The 21056-nt window shown below is 38.2% G+C and overlaps 1 protein-coding gene across 1 annotated transcript; it reads left to right on the top strand.

Moving 5' to 3' along the window:
- The first annotated feature begins 1161 nt into the window (after window positions 1–1161).
- BLOC1S5 (biogenesis of lysosomal organelles complex 1 subunit 5) lies at window positions 1162–20554 on the top strand. Its single transcript, XM_005149981.3, has 5 exons — window positions 1162–1301; window positions 3619–3701; window positions 5953–6082; window positions 10372–10430; window positions 16628–20554. Exons 1-5 carry the CDS (start codon window positions 1208–1210, stop codon window positions 16805–16807), a joined length of 546 nt encoding a protein of 181 aa, XP_005150038.2. The 5' UTR covers window positions 1162–1207; the 3' UTR covers window positions 16808–20554.
- Window positions 20555–21056: the final 502 nt, after the last annotated feature.

The raw sequence follows: 21056 nt of genomic DNA, 5'->3' as shown, positions 1-21056 counted from the left end.
ATAAAAATAAGAAAGTCCTTTTTTGGAGGCAGGTGCTCCTACTTACAAAAGCTATGCAGAGAAGGAAATGGGCAGAACTAATTTCTAATAATGAAATGTATAATACTTCTGCTTTCAACTGATAAAACACTAATTGTAAACTGTCTCTTTTCGGGTATTACAGGTCAGAACACTGAAGGCTGCAGCAGCTGTGGAAGAATTTGTGGTCCATTTCTTCCTCATTGACCATACAAAGGCACTGAGCAGTGTGGTATGTAATGCAAAGAATAAAGAATGTGTTAAAGAAAACAAATGGTAGGTGCAATGACTGAAATAGGGTCAAGCTGTTCTAAAAGTTATTGAGCTTATGAAGCAGGAAAACAAAGTCCCAAGAGAAACTTATTATACTGTAACTACAACTGTTGGACATGTTGGCTACAAAACTTAAGCACGGCAGTCTATTTTACATCCAGCAAAAAATACATAAAATCGATAGAGTTCTTTCAAAAACACTTAAGAATATTAAGATATTTTCAATATAGTTTGAAAATATTCTATGCAGTTAAAAAATATTAAATACACTGAAAATATTTTATATACTTTGAAACATACTGTTGTAAATATCAGCAAACTGATTTATCTGAACACGTCTTCTAAACATGAACAACATACTGGTGTTGGGGTCTGGTTTGGTGGTTTTTGGTTGGTTTAGGTTTCTTGGTATGGGTTGTTTTTTGGTTTGTTTGTTTGTCGGGGTGTCAAGTGTGTTTTGTTTGGGAGGCTGTGGTGTGCGTTTTGGTTCGTTGTTTGCTCTGGTTGGTTGGTTTGGTTTCAGGAATGCATGGCTGTGCTGTGCTCAGAGGAAGCCGAGCCCGAGGATCTGGAGCCGTCCCCGGCTCAGCACTTGGGACGGGACAGTCGCAGCGGGGCTGGCCGCACAGGTCTCCCCACGGCGGTGGCACCTTCCTTCCGTGTAGAAACCATTCCCCTCAGCGCAGCCAAGGGGGGATCGGGGGGAGGATCTGGATGTGCCCGGTGACAGTAGGTGGTCAGACCAGCCAGCCCGACCCGACCCGCCCGCCACGGTTACCACAGCAACACTCGCTGCCGCTGCGGCCGGCGCACGGCAATGACCTCACAGCCGGCTCTGGGTCGAGGCGGAAGCTCGGAGGGCGGGGCGGGGTCGGGCTGCCCGTGGGCTGCCGCGGGAGCTGGGGCGCTGAGCACCATGAGCGGGGGTAGCCCCGCATCCCCCAGCCGGGCCCGCCACAGGAAGCGGGAGGCGCTGGCAGCCGGGTCCCCGATCCAGCCCATCATCAAAGGTAAGGAGCGCGACCGGCCCAGCTCGGTGGCTCCTTACGGTGGCCGATCCCGCAGTGTACAGCGCGGGAGGGAACGCCGCGGCTGGACTGTTGCGGGGCTGCGGGCCGTTAGCGGGGCCTCTTGAGAGGGGCGGAGCTTCGAGTCGCTGCGGAGGGGCGGCTGTAGAATCACCTGGGTTGGAAAAGCCTTTGCGATCATCAGATCCGACTGTTACCTTAGCACTGCCAAGACCATCACTAAACCTTGTCACTACGGGCTTCTAAGGGCATCTAAGGGCACTAAGGTTTTTGCGCGCCTCCAGGAACAGAGATTCCACCACTTCCCTGGGCAGCCTGTGCCAATACTTGATCATAGAATCATAGGTTAAGGTTGGAAAGGACCTTAAGATAATCTAGTTCCAACCCCCTGCGATGGGCAGGGACACCTCACACTAAACCATGTCACCCAAGGCCTTGAACACTGCCAGGGATGGAGCATTCACAACCTCTCTGGGCAACCCATCCCAGTACCTCACCACCCTCACAGTAAAGAACTTCTTCCTTATATCCAATCTAAGCTTCTGCTGTTTTAAGTTTCAACCCGTTACCCCTTGTCCTATCACTACAATCCCTAATGAATAGTCCCTCACCAGCATCCCTGTAGGCCCCCTTCAGATACTGGAAGGCTGCTATGAGGTCTCCACGCAGCCTTCTCTTCTGCAGGCTGAACAGCCCCAACTTTCTCAGCCTGTGGTATTGGTGAAGAAATTTTTACTAACATCCAGTCAGAACCTCCCCTGGTGTAGCTTGAGGCCATTACCTGTTGTCTTCTCAGTTGTTACTTGGGAGAAAAGACCAGCCACCACTTTGCTCCCTTTCAGATAGTTGTAGAGAGCCTTCTTTTCTTCAGACTAAGTAACCACAGTTCCCTTGGTCTTTCCTCGTAAGGCCTGCTCCAGACCCTTCACCAGCTTTCTTGCTCTTTTCTGGACCTTCTGTGGCATCTCAATATTTTTGTTGTTGTGAGAGGCCCAGAACTGAACACAGTTTTAGAGATGCAGCCTCACCAGTGCCCAGTACGGGGGGAGATCACAGCACTGGACCTTCTGGCCACACTGGTGCTGATACAGGCCAGGATATCGTTGGCATTCTTGGCTGCCTGGGCACAAGCTAGCTCATGTTCAGCAGCCGTCAGTCAGCACCCCCAAGTCCTTTTCTGCCAGGCAGCATTCCAGCCACTCTTCCCCAAAGAGTGGCTGCTTTCCCTCCCTCTGCGGATGTGGCATGGTCTGAGATTCAAAGCTGGGCATCTGGGAGTCTTAACTGGCTTCTTAGTCTCTTGGATTTGGCTTTACTCTATGGAGTACAGCCAAATCCAAGACAGGTGTCTGGCTTTCCTTTGCAAAGTAGAGTCCGACAGTGGGTCCTTGCCAATAGCATTAAGTTCCTGGGAAGTTCCTACTTTTATCTTGTTTGCCCAGGCACATGTGTTCTCGCCTAGTTCATCTGTACACAGGAGCAGTTGAATTTGGAACTCTTTCAACCTGTGCTGTATCTACTGCAGTCATGTTCCCCAAATATGAATTAATTGTTCTTTCCATGTGGCTTATTTTGACCCTTTTAAGAGTCCTCTGGATTTTCTAAGTGGCTAGTTACAGCTCAGAGAAAATGCTCCTGTCTTCAGATTTCCTAGCTAGAAGCCATCCAGGTCCCTTTCTGTCTTATAGCTTCCCCAAATACAAGGGTGTTTAGCACTCAAATAAAAATCTCAGCAGAAAATAAAGTTTGTTTTTATTTTAATTATCCCGTTAAGTCTTTGGGTTAAAATAACAAAAAGGTCATATAACATGGTTATATGATTGCACTTTTTTTTGAATGGGACAGGATTCAGGGTGTGAAACAGGCAGGTGTGGATACAGTAGAGAGGGAGTTCCATGTTGTAACTCAACAGCTTGGATGGAAAAAGTAGGGCTCTTTCTGCAGACCGCAGTACCAGCTAAGTACCAGTTTAAGTGCTTGGAGCTACACTGGAAGCTGTACTAAGGAGGAGGAGGAGGATTGAAACCGAGCATGCTGAGAGACAGAGGAGAACATTCACCTTCACAGAAAGGTGTCTGCAGCACCTGGAATACCAGTTCATTGCATTTTATCTAAGTTGCTGGTTCACTGAATAGATAGATTAGCCAGCAAATAATGTTCTGGTGCTCTTTTGATTTTGCATGTGTTTGGAGAGCAGTAGTCTTTCTTACATTGGAGTATGGTGTGCTACTTTGTGTTGTGTAGCCTAGTTTGGAGTGTGAGAATAAAACTAAAAATCTGACTTTCATTTATCTTCTAGATGTTGGGGAAATCTACTCAAGACTACTGGATCACAGACCAATAATTCAGGGAGAAATACGTTACTTCATTAAAGAATTTGAGGTAAGTATTTTTATCATATCTGGTGAAGCAGTCTTTGGGGTCTAAGACTTTAAACAGATTTAGAGATTATTATGTGTATGTAAATTATTCAGAAAGACTTGATGTATATTTGCTGCCCAGGATAACTTAAACTCCTGTGGTGTATATATAGTATATATAGCTTTAGTAAACAAAGCAGTAATTGAGGTCTTTTTATTTAAGAAGTTTCAAAAGGGGCATAAATATTTTTCTGGCAGAAGACTGGCAGGAATACTGATGTAGGAGAATGTAGTGTTAACATCTTAGAGATGCCTAGTTGTTTTAAGGAATATATTTTTGGCTAGTATAGGTTTATGTCTCTTTAAGAAACTGGTTTGTTCCTCAGCTGGATTCAGCTGGTACAGTTGTAATTTAATTTTGCTTTCATTTTTTTGTTCTGTGAGAAAGTAATATTACATGAAGAGAAGAGCAACACTTTATGCAAAGTAAGAAAATGGTTAAAAATCAGATCAATGTAATCTGATTAGCTGCAGGTAAGGCTGAAGTATGGAAGGTATAAAAGTGTTTTATGCAACTTTGCTTGGAAAGTGTAATACAGTTACCACAAGATGGCAGTAAAAGTGTAGAAAAGTAGAATCTTCTGTCAGCCAAAGGTGGTTTCTGAGTAGATTTTCATTCTTGCAGAACGGGGATTAAAATTAGTCCTGAAAATACAGTTATAACTCAAACTTTCAGTCTGCAGACCTCATAAAAAAAAAACACAACAGAAAAAGAAACAATAAAATATCTTCCTTCCCCCCAGATTTTTTCTAGGATTTCAAGCAGGTCTAATTTGTCTCTATACTGGCAAAATATGTATGTGAACCAAAGTCTCCTCAGATCTATGGTGTACGAGCTTGAGAGCCAGAAGGAATGATCCGTTTTCTTTGCTTGCCCTAAACAAGTTCTATGATGCACTAAACAGCTTTAAATGGCTTTTCAGAGGAAGAAAAATTTTCAACTCAATTATAAAATTAGAACCAGTCTAATGGAAGGTGTCCCTGCCCATGAAAAGTAGGCTTGGAACTAGATGATCTTTAGGGTCCTTTACAATCCAAGCCATTGTATGATTCTATGATAAATTTCTCTTATTCTATTACTTAGACAAGTTTCATATCCTTAGATATTTTCTTTAATTTCTGGTGTATATTTCAGGGGGGACCAGAGGGGGTGAGACAAAGCAGAGGATTATTTACAGTTTTGCAACTTAAAATTTCATCCAAAGTTTATACTTCTTTCTCACTTGGAGATAGCAGATATTTTTTGGTTGCAGTAGGATAGGACATATGCTTTTTCTTTTGATAATTAGCATCTGGTGCATAAAGTATGTAGCTTTGCATTCAGGAGGTCTGGAGCCTGTTTAAGTGCTTTAGTTGTCTGTGCCTGTGTTTCTGAAGTTTTAAAACTGGTGTGGTGTTCCAGTTGCTCACTTTGTGTGGTGCAGTATGTTTTGATTATCTAAAATTGCTGTATGATTCACAACTTTCAGTACAGGAATGCCTCTGTACAACTACTCATAACCTGGAGGAGATTTTAGAATCCTTTCCATTGTCTTAAGTGAAAATACAGGTGAAATTCAGGGTGGAAGTAGTGCTGTGGCTTCAGAAAAATAGGGGTTTGGGTTTTTTTATGTAAACAATAAAGCAAGCACAGCTTCTTTTTGTAATTATGATCAGCAGTGGGCCAGAAGAATGGCTGCCTTTTTAGTCAGCTGTCTTATGTTATTTTCTTAGTCTTGACGTCATTGCTTTACTTCAGTAAAAATAATTTTACTCACATTATTTTAACCATGTAAATCCATACGGTCAGACATCTGCTAAATCTGTAAGGTCTGACATCAAGCAAGGAGAATCACTGCTATGGTATTTCTCTGTGACAATGAGTTATAAAAATGCAATGCTTTCAAGCTCTGCTTCTCCCTGTTGTTCTTGATATGCTGGAAATAATTTATACAAAAAAATGCATTTTTCCACACAAATGTTTTCATTAGTATTTCATAAGGGCCAGAAATGTTCAACATATTGTTGCATTTTAATTGAAGAATGGAACATTACTCTCTTTTTATTTTTATTTTTTATAAAACTAATCTTATCAGTTGTGCTGAGTAACACTTTAATAGACAATGGTATAGTCTCTGAGATAAAGCTTTTAGTTTATCAACTGGGAAACCAACTTATTTTGGAAAGTGGAAATTCCTTGCTAGCCACTCATTTTATTTCAATTCTTCTGGCAGGAAAAACGTGGCCTCAGAGAACTACGAGTACTTGAAAATCTGAAGAACACAATCTTTGAAACAAATGAACACATTCTTCCTAAGTGTGAGCAGGCAATGAGTGACAATTTGAATGAAGTATTCAAGAAATGTAAGCATGTTGCTTCTTCTTTCTGTTGTTGCATCATTTTGAAGAACAGTTTAAATAGCTTGGATCCAAACTATGATTTGTGGAAAAATTACCACCCTTGGATAAATTTTCTACCATTTATGTGCTTTGTTGTCATTTCTGTGAGATTCTGTAAAGGAAACAAGGACTTTTTTTATATCTGTTGTTTGAGCCAACACAGCTCTTATTAAAGTCATGTTAAAGCTTTATTGTTGATTGAAGTAGAAGTTATTTCATCTCAATCTTGATATTCACTTAGAAACAGGATGGGTTTTCATATTGGCTAAAGTCATGGATAAAATTTCAGTTTTCTGTTTTGTTGCAAGTGTTCTGTGGTGTGACTTTCACATCTCTTTCTGTGGGAGAGAGTAATACTGCCACCATGATTTAAAACAAAATTTGCTGCTCTATAGTTACAAAATGTGTTATTGTTACAATCTTTAGTCACAAATAGAGTAGTAGTAATAATTGTTGTATGTTAATCTAGTTTCGTCATTATAACCATTCAGTCTAATTCTTATTGCTCAGATTTTAGAAGAAAGTTTAAAACTTGTTGTAATAATTTTTCAGTAGCTTTTTTTTTCTTTACTCATTCATGAGGATAGCTTCTGGAAAAGGTATTTCAAGGGAGTATAGCTTTAGCTGCCAAATTTATGCAGTTGAAATGTGCCAGTGTGAGTTTTGTTATATTTGATGTATAGCGTATTGTATAAGCATTCAATTTTATAAAATTTATTTATATGGCATCTGGCATATGCAGAATAACAAATGGTAGGTGATGCTATGCACACAAAATAATGGCAGGAAAATACTTGAAACTTAAAATTTAGTCATGCAAATAAGGAATTAATGGAATAAACCTCTGATATTACTACCTGAGTTCCTAATGGTCAGCTGTGCAATACATTATTATTACTAAATCACAGAATGGTTGAGGTGGGAAGAGTCCTCTAGAGATCATTTTGTCCAACCTCCCTGCTCAAGCAGGAGCAGCTAAAGCCAGGGCTTTAGGTTGTTCAGGGCTGTGTCCAGTTGGGGTTTGAATATTTGAACAGATGGGCACTCTGGATGACCCATGCCAGTGTTCAACCACCCTCACAAAAAGTGTTTTCTTCTGTATAGATGTAATTTCATGTGTCTCAGTTTGGGCCCAGTGTCTCTTGTCCTGGCAGTGAGCACTATAGTGAAGAGTCTGGCTCCTTCATCTGCATTCCTTGCAATCAGATATTTATTCGCATTGATGAGTTCCCCCCCAGGCCACCTTTTCTTCAGTCTGAACAGTCCCAGCTCTCTCCACCTTTCCTCATATGAGAGATGCTCTGGTGCCTTAATTGTCTTTGTTGCCATGTGATGGACTTGCTCCAGTAACTCCATCTCCTTTATTTACTGGGGAACCTAGAAGTGGACAAACTACCACAGATGTGGCTTGTGTTGCTGGTCCTCCTGCTTGGGATTATTTCTCCCTGGGTACAGGATTTGTCATTTCCATACAAGTTCAACACTTCATACAAGTACAACACTTGTTGAACTTCATAAGATTCCATACAAGTCCATAAGATTTCCATACAAGTTCAACACTTCATACAAGTACAACACTTGTTGAACTTCATAAGATTCCTCTCAGGCCAATTCTCCGGTTGTTCTCTGAATGGCAGCACAACTATAGTCTTTCAGCCATTCCTGGTTTTCTGTTGTCTGCAAACTTGCTAAGGGTGCACTCTGCTCCAGCATATTGGTCACTGGTGAAGACATTAAACTGCTGGCCACGCTGACCTCTGGGGTAAACAGCTAGTGACTTGCCTCCAACTTGACTTTGTGCTGCTGATCACAGACTCTAGCAGCTAGTTTTCAGTCTTCCTCACTTTCCACGTATCTCACCTGTATTTTAACTTGTCAGTGAGGATGTTATGGGAGACAGAATCAAAAGCCTTACTGAAGCTGAAGTAAACAACATCAGCTGCTTTCCCCCTATCCACCAACCTAGCTGCTGCATTATAAAAGGCTATCAGGTCATTCAAGGATGATTTCCCATTTCTAAATCAATGCTGACTACTCCCAATCACCTTCTTGTTCTCCATGTGTTTGGAAATGCCTCCAGGAGGATTTTTTTCCATCACCTTTCCTGAGATTGAAGTGGGGCTGATTGGTCAGTATTCTCTTACCTTCCTTCTTGCCCTTGTTGATTCAAGTTCCTTGAAGAGTCAAGTCTTCAGGAACCTCTCCCAGATGCAGTGACCTTTCAAAGAGAGAGAACACCCTCACAATACTGTCAGCTCCCTCAGAACTCATAGACACAAGCTGTGCTGTCCCTCAGACCCTGTGGACTTAACGTATTTTCAGTTTATTTAAGTGCTCCCTAACCTGCTCCTCCTCTACCAACAGTAAGTCTTCTTTGCTCCAGACTTCCCTTCTGATCTCAGGGGCCTGGGATTCATGAAGGCTGGTCTTTATCTTAAAGACTAAGGGAAAGAATGCTTTGAGTACCTTGGCCTTTTCCATGTTCGTTGTCACCAGCTCCCCTGGCTAATTCAGCAGATTCCATGCCCAATTCACTGCAGTTTCCCTAGTTTTCCTTTTGCTGATGACATACTTGTAGAATCCTTTCGTGTTGCCCTTTGCATCCGTCACCAGATTCAGCTCTGGATCAGCTTTGACTTTCCTGTCCTGTCGTTGCAGATGATACAGCAACTTCATACACCTCCTGGATCACCTGCCCCTGCTTCCACCTCCTATATGCTTACTTTTTCAATCTGGATTTAGTTTCAGTTAGGAGCTCCTTGTTCATCCATGCAAGAATGGTTCCTCCTGCTGTCTTTGCTCAATTTCCTGCTTGTTGGGATGAGTCTTTATTGAGCTTGGAGGAAGTGATCCTAGAAAAGGGTGCTATGTCCTTTCTGTTACCATCATCCCAGACCCTCAATTTGCCTACCCTATCCATGGCTTTACTTTTGGTTTGTTTTTTTTTTTTCTAATTTTGAGGAATCACTCCTTCACCTGTCATTTTGTAGTGTAAAGCTGTCCCTACCAGGTTGGTCAGCCTCTTGGCAAAGGTACTTTTGCCCTCTTTAATCATGTAGATTCCAAATAGTGTTGATGCTCAGAATGAATCTCGTGGATGTAGAAACTGAAACCCTGCTGCCAACACCAACTATGCAACCAACTTTTAACCCCCAAAATCGGTCAAGTCCCCCTCACCAGTAAACCTGAGGAGAACATTACCCAGATCTCATGCCTTGACTGTCCCAGATCCCTGTAGTCATTTCTGGTATTTCTCAGGTCACCTCTACAGTAATCTACAAGGAAGAGGAGCAGTGGTAATAGTCTGAGCCTCAATAGCCTGTCTACAGCATCTTGATTACAAGCTCCTGGCAAGCAGCAAACCTCTTGATGCCAAAACATTGATAGGTGGGAAGCCGCTGTCCCCTGTAGTAGGGAGTCTGCTACAACTATTACTTGTCTTCTCATGGTCCTGAATGGCTCAGCCTGAGCCACCAGATGTTCCAGTTCCTGGTGCTCCCAGCTCCTCATCAGCTAGAAAGTCAGTGAGCCTGTTCTGTAGCTAGAAGTCCTCAGGGGGCAGGAGCCTGCCTCCTGGTGTGAGAAGTCACCAGCTTTAAGTAAAGTATTTCTTGATACCAAAATGTGTTAGTGGGAAGAGTGGGAAAATTTTGCTTTGCTGAAATTAGTTTATTTGATTCTGCGTTAATTAGGTGTTAAATAAGTTAGGAAAAAAAAAAAAAGAATGCATAGGAACATAGTTCCTGTTTCCAATTGAGGAGTTTTCCTAGGCTTAGTCTCATGAGAGAAGACCCTGCCTGGCCCCAGCATAAAGATATTCTCCATGCAGATTATTTATACTAAATCACCTTTTGCATTTGATGGGAAAAAATAAGAAACAAAACCCAAATAAAACGTGTAGCTTTCTCACCTGGTTCTACTTACTGAATTAAGAGTTTTTTTTTATGTCTTCTGAGGTGCTGAGTAGTGCACTCTAGCTTGTCAGCAACACTAAGGCATCTGGGCACAAGTGGACCTAGCTGCCTTTCTCTTCGGCTTCTAGAATGCGTAAGGGTTTAACTTGGATCAGCCTACATACAGTTACTAGTGTAATTTTCTGCAAGTACTGACAAATCTTTTTCATGCAGAGTTAAGTGGCACAGTGCAATATGATCTTTGACCTTCAGTGGCCTCATGTCTCCTAAATGCCTTTCAGGCAAGATTTTTTTTTTATTTAGAACAGCAGACTGATCTACTGCAATTTGTTATTTCAGTGCAAGCTGCCAATGGTATGATGCATAAACTCCAAGAGAAGGAGCATGAAGAGAGGAAGGTAAAGGATGGTTGGGTAGATTTTTACAATGTGATCTAAGTAAGAGTCCTGTGCTTCTACAACAGTATCTTCCTTCAGTATAGCAAAACTTAAAAGCATATTTTTCTATACTTTATATACTTGTAGTAGAACTTATTTTGGAGGGTTTTCTCACTCATAAAACACTTACATGTCCCTGCAGTATGTTCTTAACTGCAGAATTAATGGATCACTAGCTCTTCCTACAGTCTCCTGATGTATGGAAACATCTCCTTTGCTTTATTTTTCCCTCCGAGCTCAGACTATAATATTTGTCACATACAAGGAAAGCTTAAATATAAAAAAAGATATATTTTCTGTGGAACAAAAAACACCTACTAACCTACCAGAATGGAAATGTAAATCTTTCCTAGTTAGCTGAGAACATTGACCATATTATATATATTGCTTGTTGAAAAGGAAGTGTTTTTCACTTGTGGATGGGTTGTTTAATGAAGGGCTATATTATAGGAACATGCGAATCATTGGAATTTTTTCAGTTGGCTACACTTTGCACATTTGAAATACATGTGCTCTGAATCTAAAATTTGGAAAATTATACAAGAAATTAGTTACATGTTTTCCCATTACTCCTTCATGATTGTGTTCCTATGTTATCTTTTTACTTGCAAAATGTTATTTATAATCATTTAGTTCAGAAAAACTGAAGACGTTTCCGTGGCCATCATGCAAAACAGGCTGAGTATTGATTTATGTAAGCTGATAGTTGTGTTTTTCTTTCCTTTTTGCAATTGATGAAGATGGGCAGTCCGGCTGCAGTTTGAATACTCGTACTGTGCTAATAGCACGCCGCTGAACCCTGACAAAGTTTGCTTGTGTCTAACCCTAGCAAAGATACTGTTAGGGAGGTTAAATAGGAAACTCTTTACAGTTCTGCTACTGTTTGAATTAAAACTTTACTAAAATATTATAATTTATAAAATGAACACTCAATGGTAACTATTACTTTTAAAAATATTAGCTGTATGTTTTAACTCGTTTTGGTTTTTTGGTTTGGCTTGTTTGGGGCTTTTTATATGCAGTGGAGGAATACTAATAGCTTTTCAGGATTAATCCTGTTTCCTTAAGCTTGTGTGATAAGACTTTTTGACTCGAAAGCTTCCTAATGTGAGTAGTGTCAGGTAGGTAACTTTCTTAAAAATTATGGATGGGAGCTGTCATTATAGTGCTATTTGAGGAGAAATAATTCTTCCTTACTTTTTCCTTACTTTCTTTTCTGAAATCATATGTTCTGAAAATATAACGCAGTTTTGGTGGGATTTAGTGTCAGGTGATTACTGTTAGCAGCCCTCAGTGAAATTAATTCAGTGTCTGCTGAATGGAATGAATTTTAAGATAATTTTCTTTGTTTGTGGGGATTTTTTGTTTGAGGGGTTTTTTTTGCAGTTCCTTTTAGTTATTGATATCAACAAGTAAAAAAAATGAAATTATGTTATCCCTACCACATTATCACTTAACATGTAAAGTGATTTCTGATTACAGGGGTGTCATTGAATGAAGCATTCATAGAATCCCTGGTCTCATTGAGTCATCTTCCCATCCAGATCAGTAATATTTAGTTAGTAGTTCAAGCTGTGGATTACTTTAAGCTTGTGGGAGAAACTAGTGAAGACCTTCAGAAATTCTGTAAACCTGTTTTTGTGTACTATATTCTTTTTTTATTATTATTTTTAATATTTTATTTAGAAGCGTGTAGGTTTATACTGGAAGCTATCTAACACTTCCCATTATAGTCTTCTTTATGGGTTGCAGCATGAACTAGTATGGTGACAGTTCTCAAAGTCTGTGTCTTGCACAGATAGTGGTGGTTTTGATTTGGGGTTTTACAAATATGGTTTTGGTTTTGTTTGTGTTTTTTAATGTTAGCAAAAATAGCTCAACTAATACTAAAATCAGAGTTTCCTGAAAAAATCCATGTTTTTAAAAATATTAATATTTTGTATAACCAATGAGAGTAAAACAAGGAGAGAAATAAATACAACTAAGTCAGATGAGTCAGAACTATATACAAGAAGGCTTTACTGGCTTTCAGGTTCAAGCAGTATGCACTACTGAGTGAAGTATGGTTTCATAATCAGATTAGATTTTTTCCAAATAACGAATGTCTGAACTGAGGTGTTGATATAAAAGGAATATGAAAGATGTCACTGCCAAAATATGTAAATTTGCTAACACACCAAAAGGAATTCCCAGAACAGGAATCAGTAAGGCAGCAACTACGTTTGTAATTTAGATAAGCTTTGGTTTTTATCTAAACCAGATAATGGAACTTTAACTCAGAACTATTGTCAACTTTTCATATGAACATGAAAGCTGAAAATCTTCCAAATTTTGTGATGTCTAAATATCTTATTAAAAAAAATTACTCATAAAAGTAGTTGGCATTGTTACAAACATAGAACAGATAATAAGCCCAGCTTGAGTTTCCCAAACCCTTGTATTTACAAAGTTACACTGAAAGACAGAAATTGGGCCAAGTATTCAGCTTATGTATGAAAAGTGAAATTTAACAGCTTGCTATGGCTCATGTTCTGCTGGGTGACTGAAGGAACTTCCAGCAGTACAGCTGAAATACTCTTTGGAGAAGAGGAATTGCAGAAAGAAGAATAACCACCACAGACAGGAAAAAGCTGTATTGGTGTGGTCTGGAGCTGGAAACTTCATAGGAGGATAGAGCTGGAGTTCTAGGAGTGTTCGGAGGCAAGGAGATGATTCTGTGATTAAATAAGCAAATTTATCCAAATGTTGACAAATCAACAGCTATAGAGAAAGACCATTTGTACTACCTTGTAATTCTTTGCAGGTGGGGTAAAGATACGGAGTCTTTTCTATGCAGTAGAGGAGTAGCAAGTGCCAGTCACTAACACAGATAGTAAAAGCCTAAAGCATAATGTACTATTGCTGACAGTTAAACAGTGGTTTGGTTCAAACAGAAATCTGTGCCATGGCAGGAAATGTTGGACTGTCTAATGCTTAAAACATTGCAATATATAGTTAACAGTTTTTTCGGCTCCTAGCTGAATAGTGTACCGATACCATAGAATTTCATGAGTTACCTAAGGCTTCTTCTTGGCTCAGGAAAGTCTGTCTGGATGCTTTAGTTCATATGGCGATTTTTCCATGTTGCAAAGGACACGAGGATTTACCTAGGAACAAAATGTATTGTTCTGAAGCCTGAATATGGTATCTTTATATTGGCTTTTGTTTTGTTATCATGCGCTGGTATATTTATACAATGAAATACAAAAACAGCTTGTTTGTGTAGGTTTTTTACTTTTGAGTTTAGACTATAGTTATTTTACAGATTTGTTTGTTTTAGCAGTCATTTAAAATGAGAAAGGTAGGAATTACTAAAATTAAGCTATACTCTGTAAAGTTACAAGTTTAAAAATCATGAAAATTAACACTAAATTACCGCTTTTTCATTTATATATATATTTTTAAGGAGGAAAAAGGGGTTGCTTTTTCATGCAACTGTACTTGCATTTTCAAACATGCAAGCATTATTTCCTTCTTTGTCACAGTAAAAAATATTATTTTAAAGCTGTTACAAGATAGTGGAGAAGGCTCAGATGGGGGAAGCCTTTTAGTACCTTAGCTCCAGGGATGGTGCCACTTTTTGCCTTGTTAAAGGTGTAAATTACAATTATGTGGTGTTATTTTATTTCCAACAAAAAAAATACTGTTTCAGTAGAAAGGTGCTTGCATTTATGTACTTAAAGAACAAGTACTTACAGCAATTGCTTCTCAGTACTCGACTGTTTAAATTTTTATGTAAGCATAGATTAGGTAATGTACATAGCCTGGCCATTAATATCCCTTTATTTCACAATGTCACTTCTCTTGTGCTAGGACAAGCTAAAGACTTGATTGAGCAGGGAAAGGCAAAAGGTTTTTTTGGGAGAAGAAAGGAATTAAATCACAGATTTTTGATAAACTGAATTTGCTATCTCATGTTCTAGCAGTGTCTTACGTTGTTTTAACAGGTAAATCACTTTATATCCTTGGTTAGATATAGTGTAGAAGAAAATGAAAGTAGAAAGTAGCAACATAAATTTTATATTCCTTGCAAACTGTTCATGTTCTGAGGAGCATGGTTTAGTGTAGCCAAAATGTGGTTGGGGTAGGTGCTCTGTAATCCCGTCGAAAAGTGTGTGATGCCCGACAGTTTCAAAATGTATTGAGTATGAAGTAGTGTACAGGTTAAACTGTTAGTATCCACTGATGTATTTTATTAGTAGCAAATACTGCATCCGTTGCAAACAAAATGGATCTCTGCATAGTGTTGCTGCTATGTGTATAAAATGCTACATTGCAGAAATGGTGAATTTCACCTACAGTGTGTGATTTTGAAGAAAACTACATAGAGAGTATTGAAGAATGCATAAATGGGTTCCTATTGCATTGACAAAAATTCCAGATGTCTGTAAAAGCTGTATGATAGTTTTTATTCCCACACAGAAGTACTGTACATAGAAAATAGTCATTGTTGATATATCAAAAAGGAAAACAAAAGTGGAGGGGGGAAAGACTAATCTTTTTTTGCTGGAAGATGGAGCAAATGTAAGAACAACTGTCTACATTTATTGTGACATGAGCATCTGTAATATAAGGAGGACAAACTGTTAATACTGTATGCAAGGAATCATACAGTACAGAAGTACCTCTCATTTTGACATGCATATTGGATGTGTGTATGAGCTCTGTTCCTAAATAGCTAATTTTTTTTTCCCCCAAGATAAGAGAGTGAAAGGAATCAGGCTTACCAGAAGCCAAGCAGTATGAAAACATGAGGGGAAAAAAATAACTTATTTATAAAGGAAGACATTAATCACAGTGAGAGCTAGCTGGCTAAAGCAGAAACACTAACTTCCAGTTTCAAAACATTTAATATCTATGTGGTTATATTCTATTTCATTCTTTCCTTTTTGTGTTAGAGGCTTTTCATCAAGACTAGTATCTGATGCCTATGGTGAACTATTTTACCATGTGGTAAAATAGAAATGTAGTTTGTTTCTTCTTTTAAAAATGTATTCAAGAATGTAGAAGATAATTTTGTTTCAACAAATGGGATATTCAAGGGGAGAGTAGCAAATGTCAAGAAAAGAGGAACAGTATGTTGAAGGATTGGCTGACATCATTTGTAGGAGTGTTATTAACCATAGTAATTTGTTGTGAAACAAATAAGCATTTTGTTTATGCATATTTGACATAAAATCTCAAATGTTGTCTTGAGTGTTCAAATGTATCCTTTAAACTCGAGTAAGGTATATGTACCTAAATAATAGACATACATAACTTTATAAAATTTTGTCTAGCACTCACAAATATAAAATATAGTGAGCCTAGTGTTTTCCTCATAACTTGAACACAGTAATATGTCCAGCGTATTTTTAGTTGGTAGCATATATACAACATAGACCTGCTCATACTTGTTGTAAAATCTTTTAACACCACTTATTAAAAATTGGATGTTTTATTGGGGTTTTTTTAATTACATCTGGTTTGGTTACTTCCAGAACAGTGGACAACCCTGAGTCTTTGTCAGAAGACAGCTTCTTTCTGTGTGAACACAAGAAAAGGGGGGGGGGGGGGGGGGGGGGGGGGGGGAAGAGCAGTATTCATTTGCTGTTTGGTTGTTGGTTTGGGTTTTTTTTCCCATAACCAAGGGGCTAAAACCACTGAATACTGTTTCCAAAATCAGAATTTTATTTTAAAAGCAAATCTTAATGAGATAATATGGATTTATATCAGCTGCTTACAGTATTTGTAACATCATAAGTAATCGGAAGAACAAATAATGCAAAGTATGACCTTTAGAAACCAACAGAAGTGAACTAGGCAAGCTAATAATTTTAAAGTCTTTCCATTATTTTTTTTACTTTTCACTAGTATAGAAAAGCTATTGTTATGAATGCTGTCCTGTTAATATTATCACAGACAGACATTTTACTGTTTGTTTTCAATTGACTATCATTTATAAAAATAAATGTTTTCTGTTTAGTTTTACCCTTTCATCTGGTTTTTCACTAGTTTAACTTTCCTTTACTGAAGTAAGAGTCCAGTTTCTCTGGCTCTTAAACATTATGTATCTCTCATCAAACCCTCTGTTTTAATATGGAAATGATTGTTAAAACTTCCCATTTTCCTTCTCTCAGCTTCAGGCAGACAAGCTGATGGCTCGTGAAGAAAAGCACATAGCCCACTGGGAGGAATTCATGAAAGAACAACAAAACAAAAGAGCAGAGGTGGATGAAGAGCACAGAAAAGCTATGGAGCACCTCAAAGAGCAGTATTCTGATATGGAGAAGGAACTGGCCAAATACGCTCATTTTTAAGACCTTTCTTTTTTAATAATGCTGGGTTTGTGCCAATACTCAGTTGCTTCTGACTTAAACTGCAATTCTTTTGGGAAGCTGAAACACAGAAGAAAAAGAGCTTCCTCTACAGGTTTGGTATGGGAAGAAGAGGTTTGCATACTTTCAACTTAAGTGCCTATTTGTGCTTGTTTTGTTCAGGGCAGGTGGAATGCCAGTATTTATTCATTTGTTGGAAGGTGGAACTGGAAATTACATTGCGTGACTACATCAGCTCAGGGAATTGTAAACTGGAATTCTTTCCCATCTGCAGAGACTATCGTATCATTTGGGAAGAGAGAGACTAATGTAACATTAACTAGCCCAGTGTGCAGCCTCAGCTCTTTCCTGAAAAGTAGGTGTAATAGGTTCCAGCCATAGTTAGCTGAGAGTTCATTGGGAAAACCATAAAGCCCTTTCATAGATTTCAGGAAAACCAACTTCTTTTACAGAATATTTTATTCTGAAGCTTTAGCAACTCTCGACAGAGTTTTAAACCCAGTTCTAATTCCAGCTTTTGGGTTGTATGTTCAGTATTATAGAGTTGGGATTTCAATGGGTTTTTGCTAACATAAAAATGACTAAGTGAGCTTGGACAACAGTTTCTTTTCTCTCTCTGTAAATGTCTCAGGCCTCTCTTTTTAAGCTTTACTGTTCCAAGCAAAGCCAAAACAAGCTCAAAAGTAATCAAGAGAAACATATTGGTCTTTGTATTAGCTTTGTAGCTAGTACAGTATTTACTTCAAATATTTGACATGTTATTGGTTTACTTAGGATAAGCTTGTCAGAACTTTATAGAGCAATTGAGGAAAGATTTTCGTTTCTTTATCGGTATAACAAATGAGCAGATTAGTGGTAAAATAACCTATAATACTGATCTGCTTTCTTACTAACTGTTACTCTTACAGGGTGTGCAAACCTCCTTTTGCTTTCTTTTATTTACAGCTTGCAGTTAACAGCAGTGTAACTGAAAAAGTTAACTTGATCAGTTCATTAACCAAGCAAAATGAGAAATAGTCCCTTAATGAAATATGCTGCAAGCTAAGCGTTAGTACAGGAAATATCTTTCCATAATTTAGCTGGTGTCCAGTATAGAATGGAAACAGGTAAAAATAAACAGAATTTGCCCTTTACCTGTATTGCAACAGTAATATGCCAACAATGGTTGCTTGTGTAAGTTTATGGCTTCGTGTCAAGGCTCCGTTCCTGGCAGCCTGTTGATAGTGTGATTAAAGTTAGTAGAGGAGATGGAATAAGTATTTGAGATTTCTTTCAATAACACTGAATTCCTGCCAAGCTGCTCTGCCTGCTACTGTAGGCCCAACAGCTTCATCAATCATCATTGTGTATCTGGACTGGAAAGAGGACTTGCCGACGCTGGGGCATGCTGGAATGTTGTTAATTCTCTGTTGTGGATGGAAAAAACGTAGATGTCTCAAAAGTATCCCACACATGAAAAATAGGAAAGCCTCTTTTAGAAAACCCCTATTTGAATAGAAGGTGACCTCTGTAGTATTTTTCAGCTTATGTACCCATGATGAATGTTATAACGAAGCTCAGACTTTAAAAAGTTAGTTCTTGCCTGTCTTCAGAATTGAGTGTGGAATAGTTTTGATTGTTTTGAGCACAGACTAAAAGTGGCTTCTCTCTTGGAAAATTATTTGATGTATGTGCTCAAAGCCCACATATCTTTACAACAAAATGCATTTAATTGCATACTGAATTAATTTTTACTTTTGCACTGATAATTTTTATTAAGATTTCAATATCTAATTAACTGTACACTGGAGCTGTAGATTTTAGTATTTCACCAGTTCAAGGGCTCTTAAGCAATGATTACAAATGTTGCAAGTTGGATATTCACTGGAAAATAAACCAATATTTCCAACATTTTCTGGGATACATGCTCCTGATTCTTTGGAAAGCTTCTAAATGCCAGCACTAAAAATGTGTTCATCTTTTAGAATGATACAGGTATTTTTATACTGAAGATTATTTGAAAACACTTTTCTTCATAGTCTGTATCTGCCTGTTGGCCCACTCTTATTCATTGTGGCAACTGCCTGAAAACTGTGTTGCTGAAATCCTTTATTCAGAATCTTTCACTTTTTTTATATGATGTGCTGGATGTTTTAAGGTTCTTGGAAATACTTCATTATCTTTGAAGCAACTTGCCAATATTTAGAGGAAAACCTATTTTTTCTGTCCAAATGCTTAAACTCCCTTAGCCACCCCCCCAAAAAACACTGATGTGTTAAAACTGAACATACCTAATGGATAAAAAGGATCCATCTTCACTAGTTTTTTAGCAAGGTGGAACTATGGTCTGTCTGGACACAACAGTTCCACAGTGGGACTCTTTTTGTGAGATTTGGATTCTTATTATTCACTAGTCTCCTGTATGGGAGAAATATAAAAATTAGTAGTTTAAAAGTTGGGTTTATGCCGTTGGTGCATGAAGAACATGTTTTACCTTGCAATATTTACATGACTGAATTTCATAGTTTTGAAAGTCTTGAGAGTTTATTTAATCCCTGTTAAAAGCTATAGAAGTTTGCACTGGATTCCAGTAGGAGCTAGAAAAGGTCCTCCACACATAACTTCTAATATGGCAGGTGAGTTTTGCAATCCATCTTTGTGCCTGACTGTGTGTAGAACTTTTCACTTAACTATTGGTGCTATTTATTATATGGAACAGTAGGCTTAACTGTTCTTCTTTTGTAACTGCAGTGGGTTTGGGTGTCATATAACAGCATATTGGAATATTTTCTGAAATATTTTCTTAGTCTTTTCATTCTAATGAATACATAGGAACTAACCGATATCTTTCTTGGAACTGCTATATGAGATCTGCTGCTGCTGTATTTAGGGGTAATAAGAAACTGAGGAACTGAAGAAATACCTAATGGCTTCTTTTAACTGCCTTGTTTTAACAAAATGTGGTGTTCTCCTTGGAATGTTTTTTTTTTAATCTTAGCTCATTTACTTGCTCTTACTCTTCTTTCTATGCTAACACTGGGTAATACTTTTCTGTAGAAAAATTCCATAACTATTAAATAGCAAATAGGTGGCATAATCAGCCAATTGATTAAATCATATATAGTTCACTCCTAAGTAGAAAAGCCTCCTATAGGATTTTGAGTTTTCCAAATATTCGCCAGTAGGTGTCAGTGCAAGCCTGAGAAGAAAAGTTAGAGATATCCTTTTTCAAGAGTAATAGCATGTGAATACTTAAGTTCAGTTGTAAAGCAGTATTTTGTATAACTACAACACATTTTGTGCATGAAACCACATGCTTTTAAATAAAAAATCACATTATTTACCCACAGCATTTTGCCCTTTTAGTTTTCGAAAAAGTTTACAAGTCACTCCTAAAATTATTTATGTATAATTAAATATTATAATAATTATTATTGCTGATTTGAACAGTGTTGTCCACAATACTTATGTGTTCTAATTAAGATTTGTTATAATCAGAAGTTAGACCCATTATCAGAGATTAAAATCTTCACTGGTGTTCAGCTTAGTGGATCAGGTTTTTTGAAGGTTTGAGGCAAAAGTTTATGCTTATTGGTAGAGATTGTGCCATAATAAAGAAATGAGGACTTCTGACAAAAATTTTGTGACAGAATTGCCATACTTAAACTGCACTTTTAAAACAGGCCAGTTATTTTATTTGTTTGTAATGGAATGAACTTCTCAAAGTAATAAAGATGCAGTAGGCTCAGTGCTGTTGGTGTAGTTACGGTCTGTATGTCAAGATACAGCAGAATCTGCAGGAAGATGGGATGGCAGCTGCTGTAGTAGGATTTTAATGAATAACACAACTTTCATGAATAGTTTAGTCATAATATTATTCAGAAATTCCAAGTAACACAGACATTTAAAAGAAGGGAGAAGTCAAAAGTGTCAAAATCTATTTTAGGGGCAATTAACAAAGGGAGTTTTATAAGTGTTGAAAGAAATATTTTAGAAATACAGTACTCCGCCTGTATGTACCTTCCAGTTCTGAAAAGTGTATAGTATTGCATGCAGGACATTTGCAGTTTTATATATAGTCAGGAGCAAAGACAATGGTGAGCACTAGGAAGAAGAAAGGCTTGCAGAAGTCCTGTGAGGGCTTAAAGCTGTAGCACTCAAAATCCAGGGCTCAGTTCTGTGGTTCCTAACTAGGAACCTAGCGGAGTTATACAGCTAGATTTCAGATTGCCTCCTTAAATGCTTTCTCTGG

This window comes from Melopsittacus undulatus, chromosome 1 (assembly GCF_012275295.1).
Source record: "Melopsittacus undulatus isolate bMelUnd1 chromosome 1, bMelUnd1.mat.Z, whole genome shotgun sequence".
Classification (NCBI taxonomy): domain Eukaryota; kingdom Metazoa; phylum Chordata; class Aves; order Psittaciformes; family Psittaculidae; genus Melopsittacus; species Melopsittacus undulatus.
The sequence above is the reverse complement of the archived record's forward strand: the minus strand, read 5'-3'. Positions and strand labels throughout refer to the sequence as shown.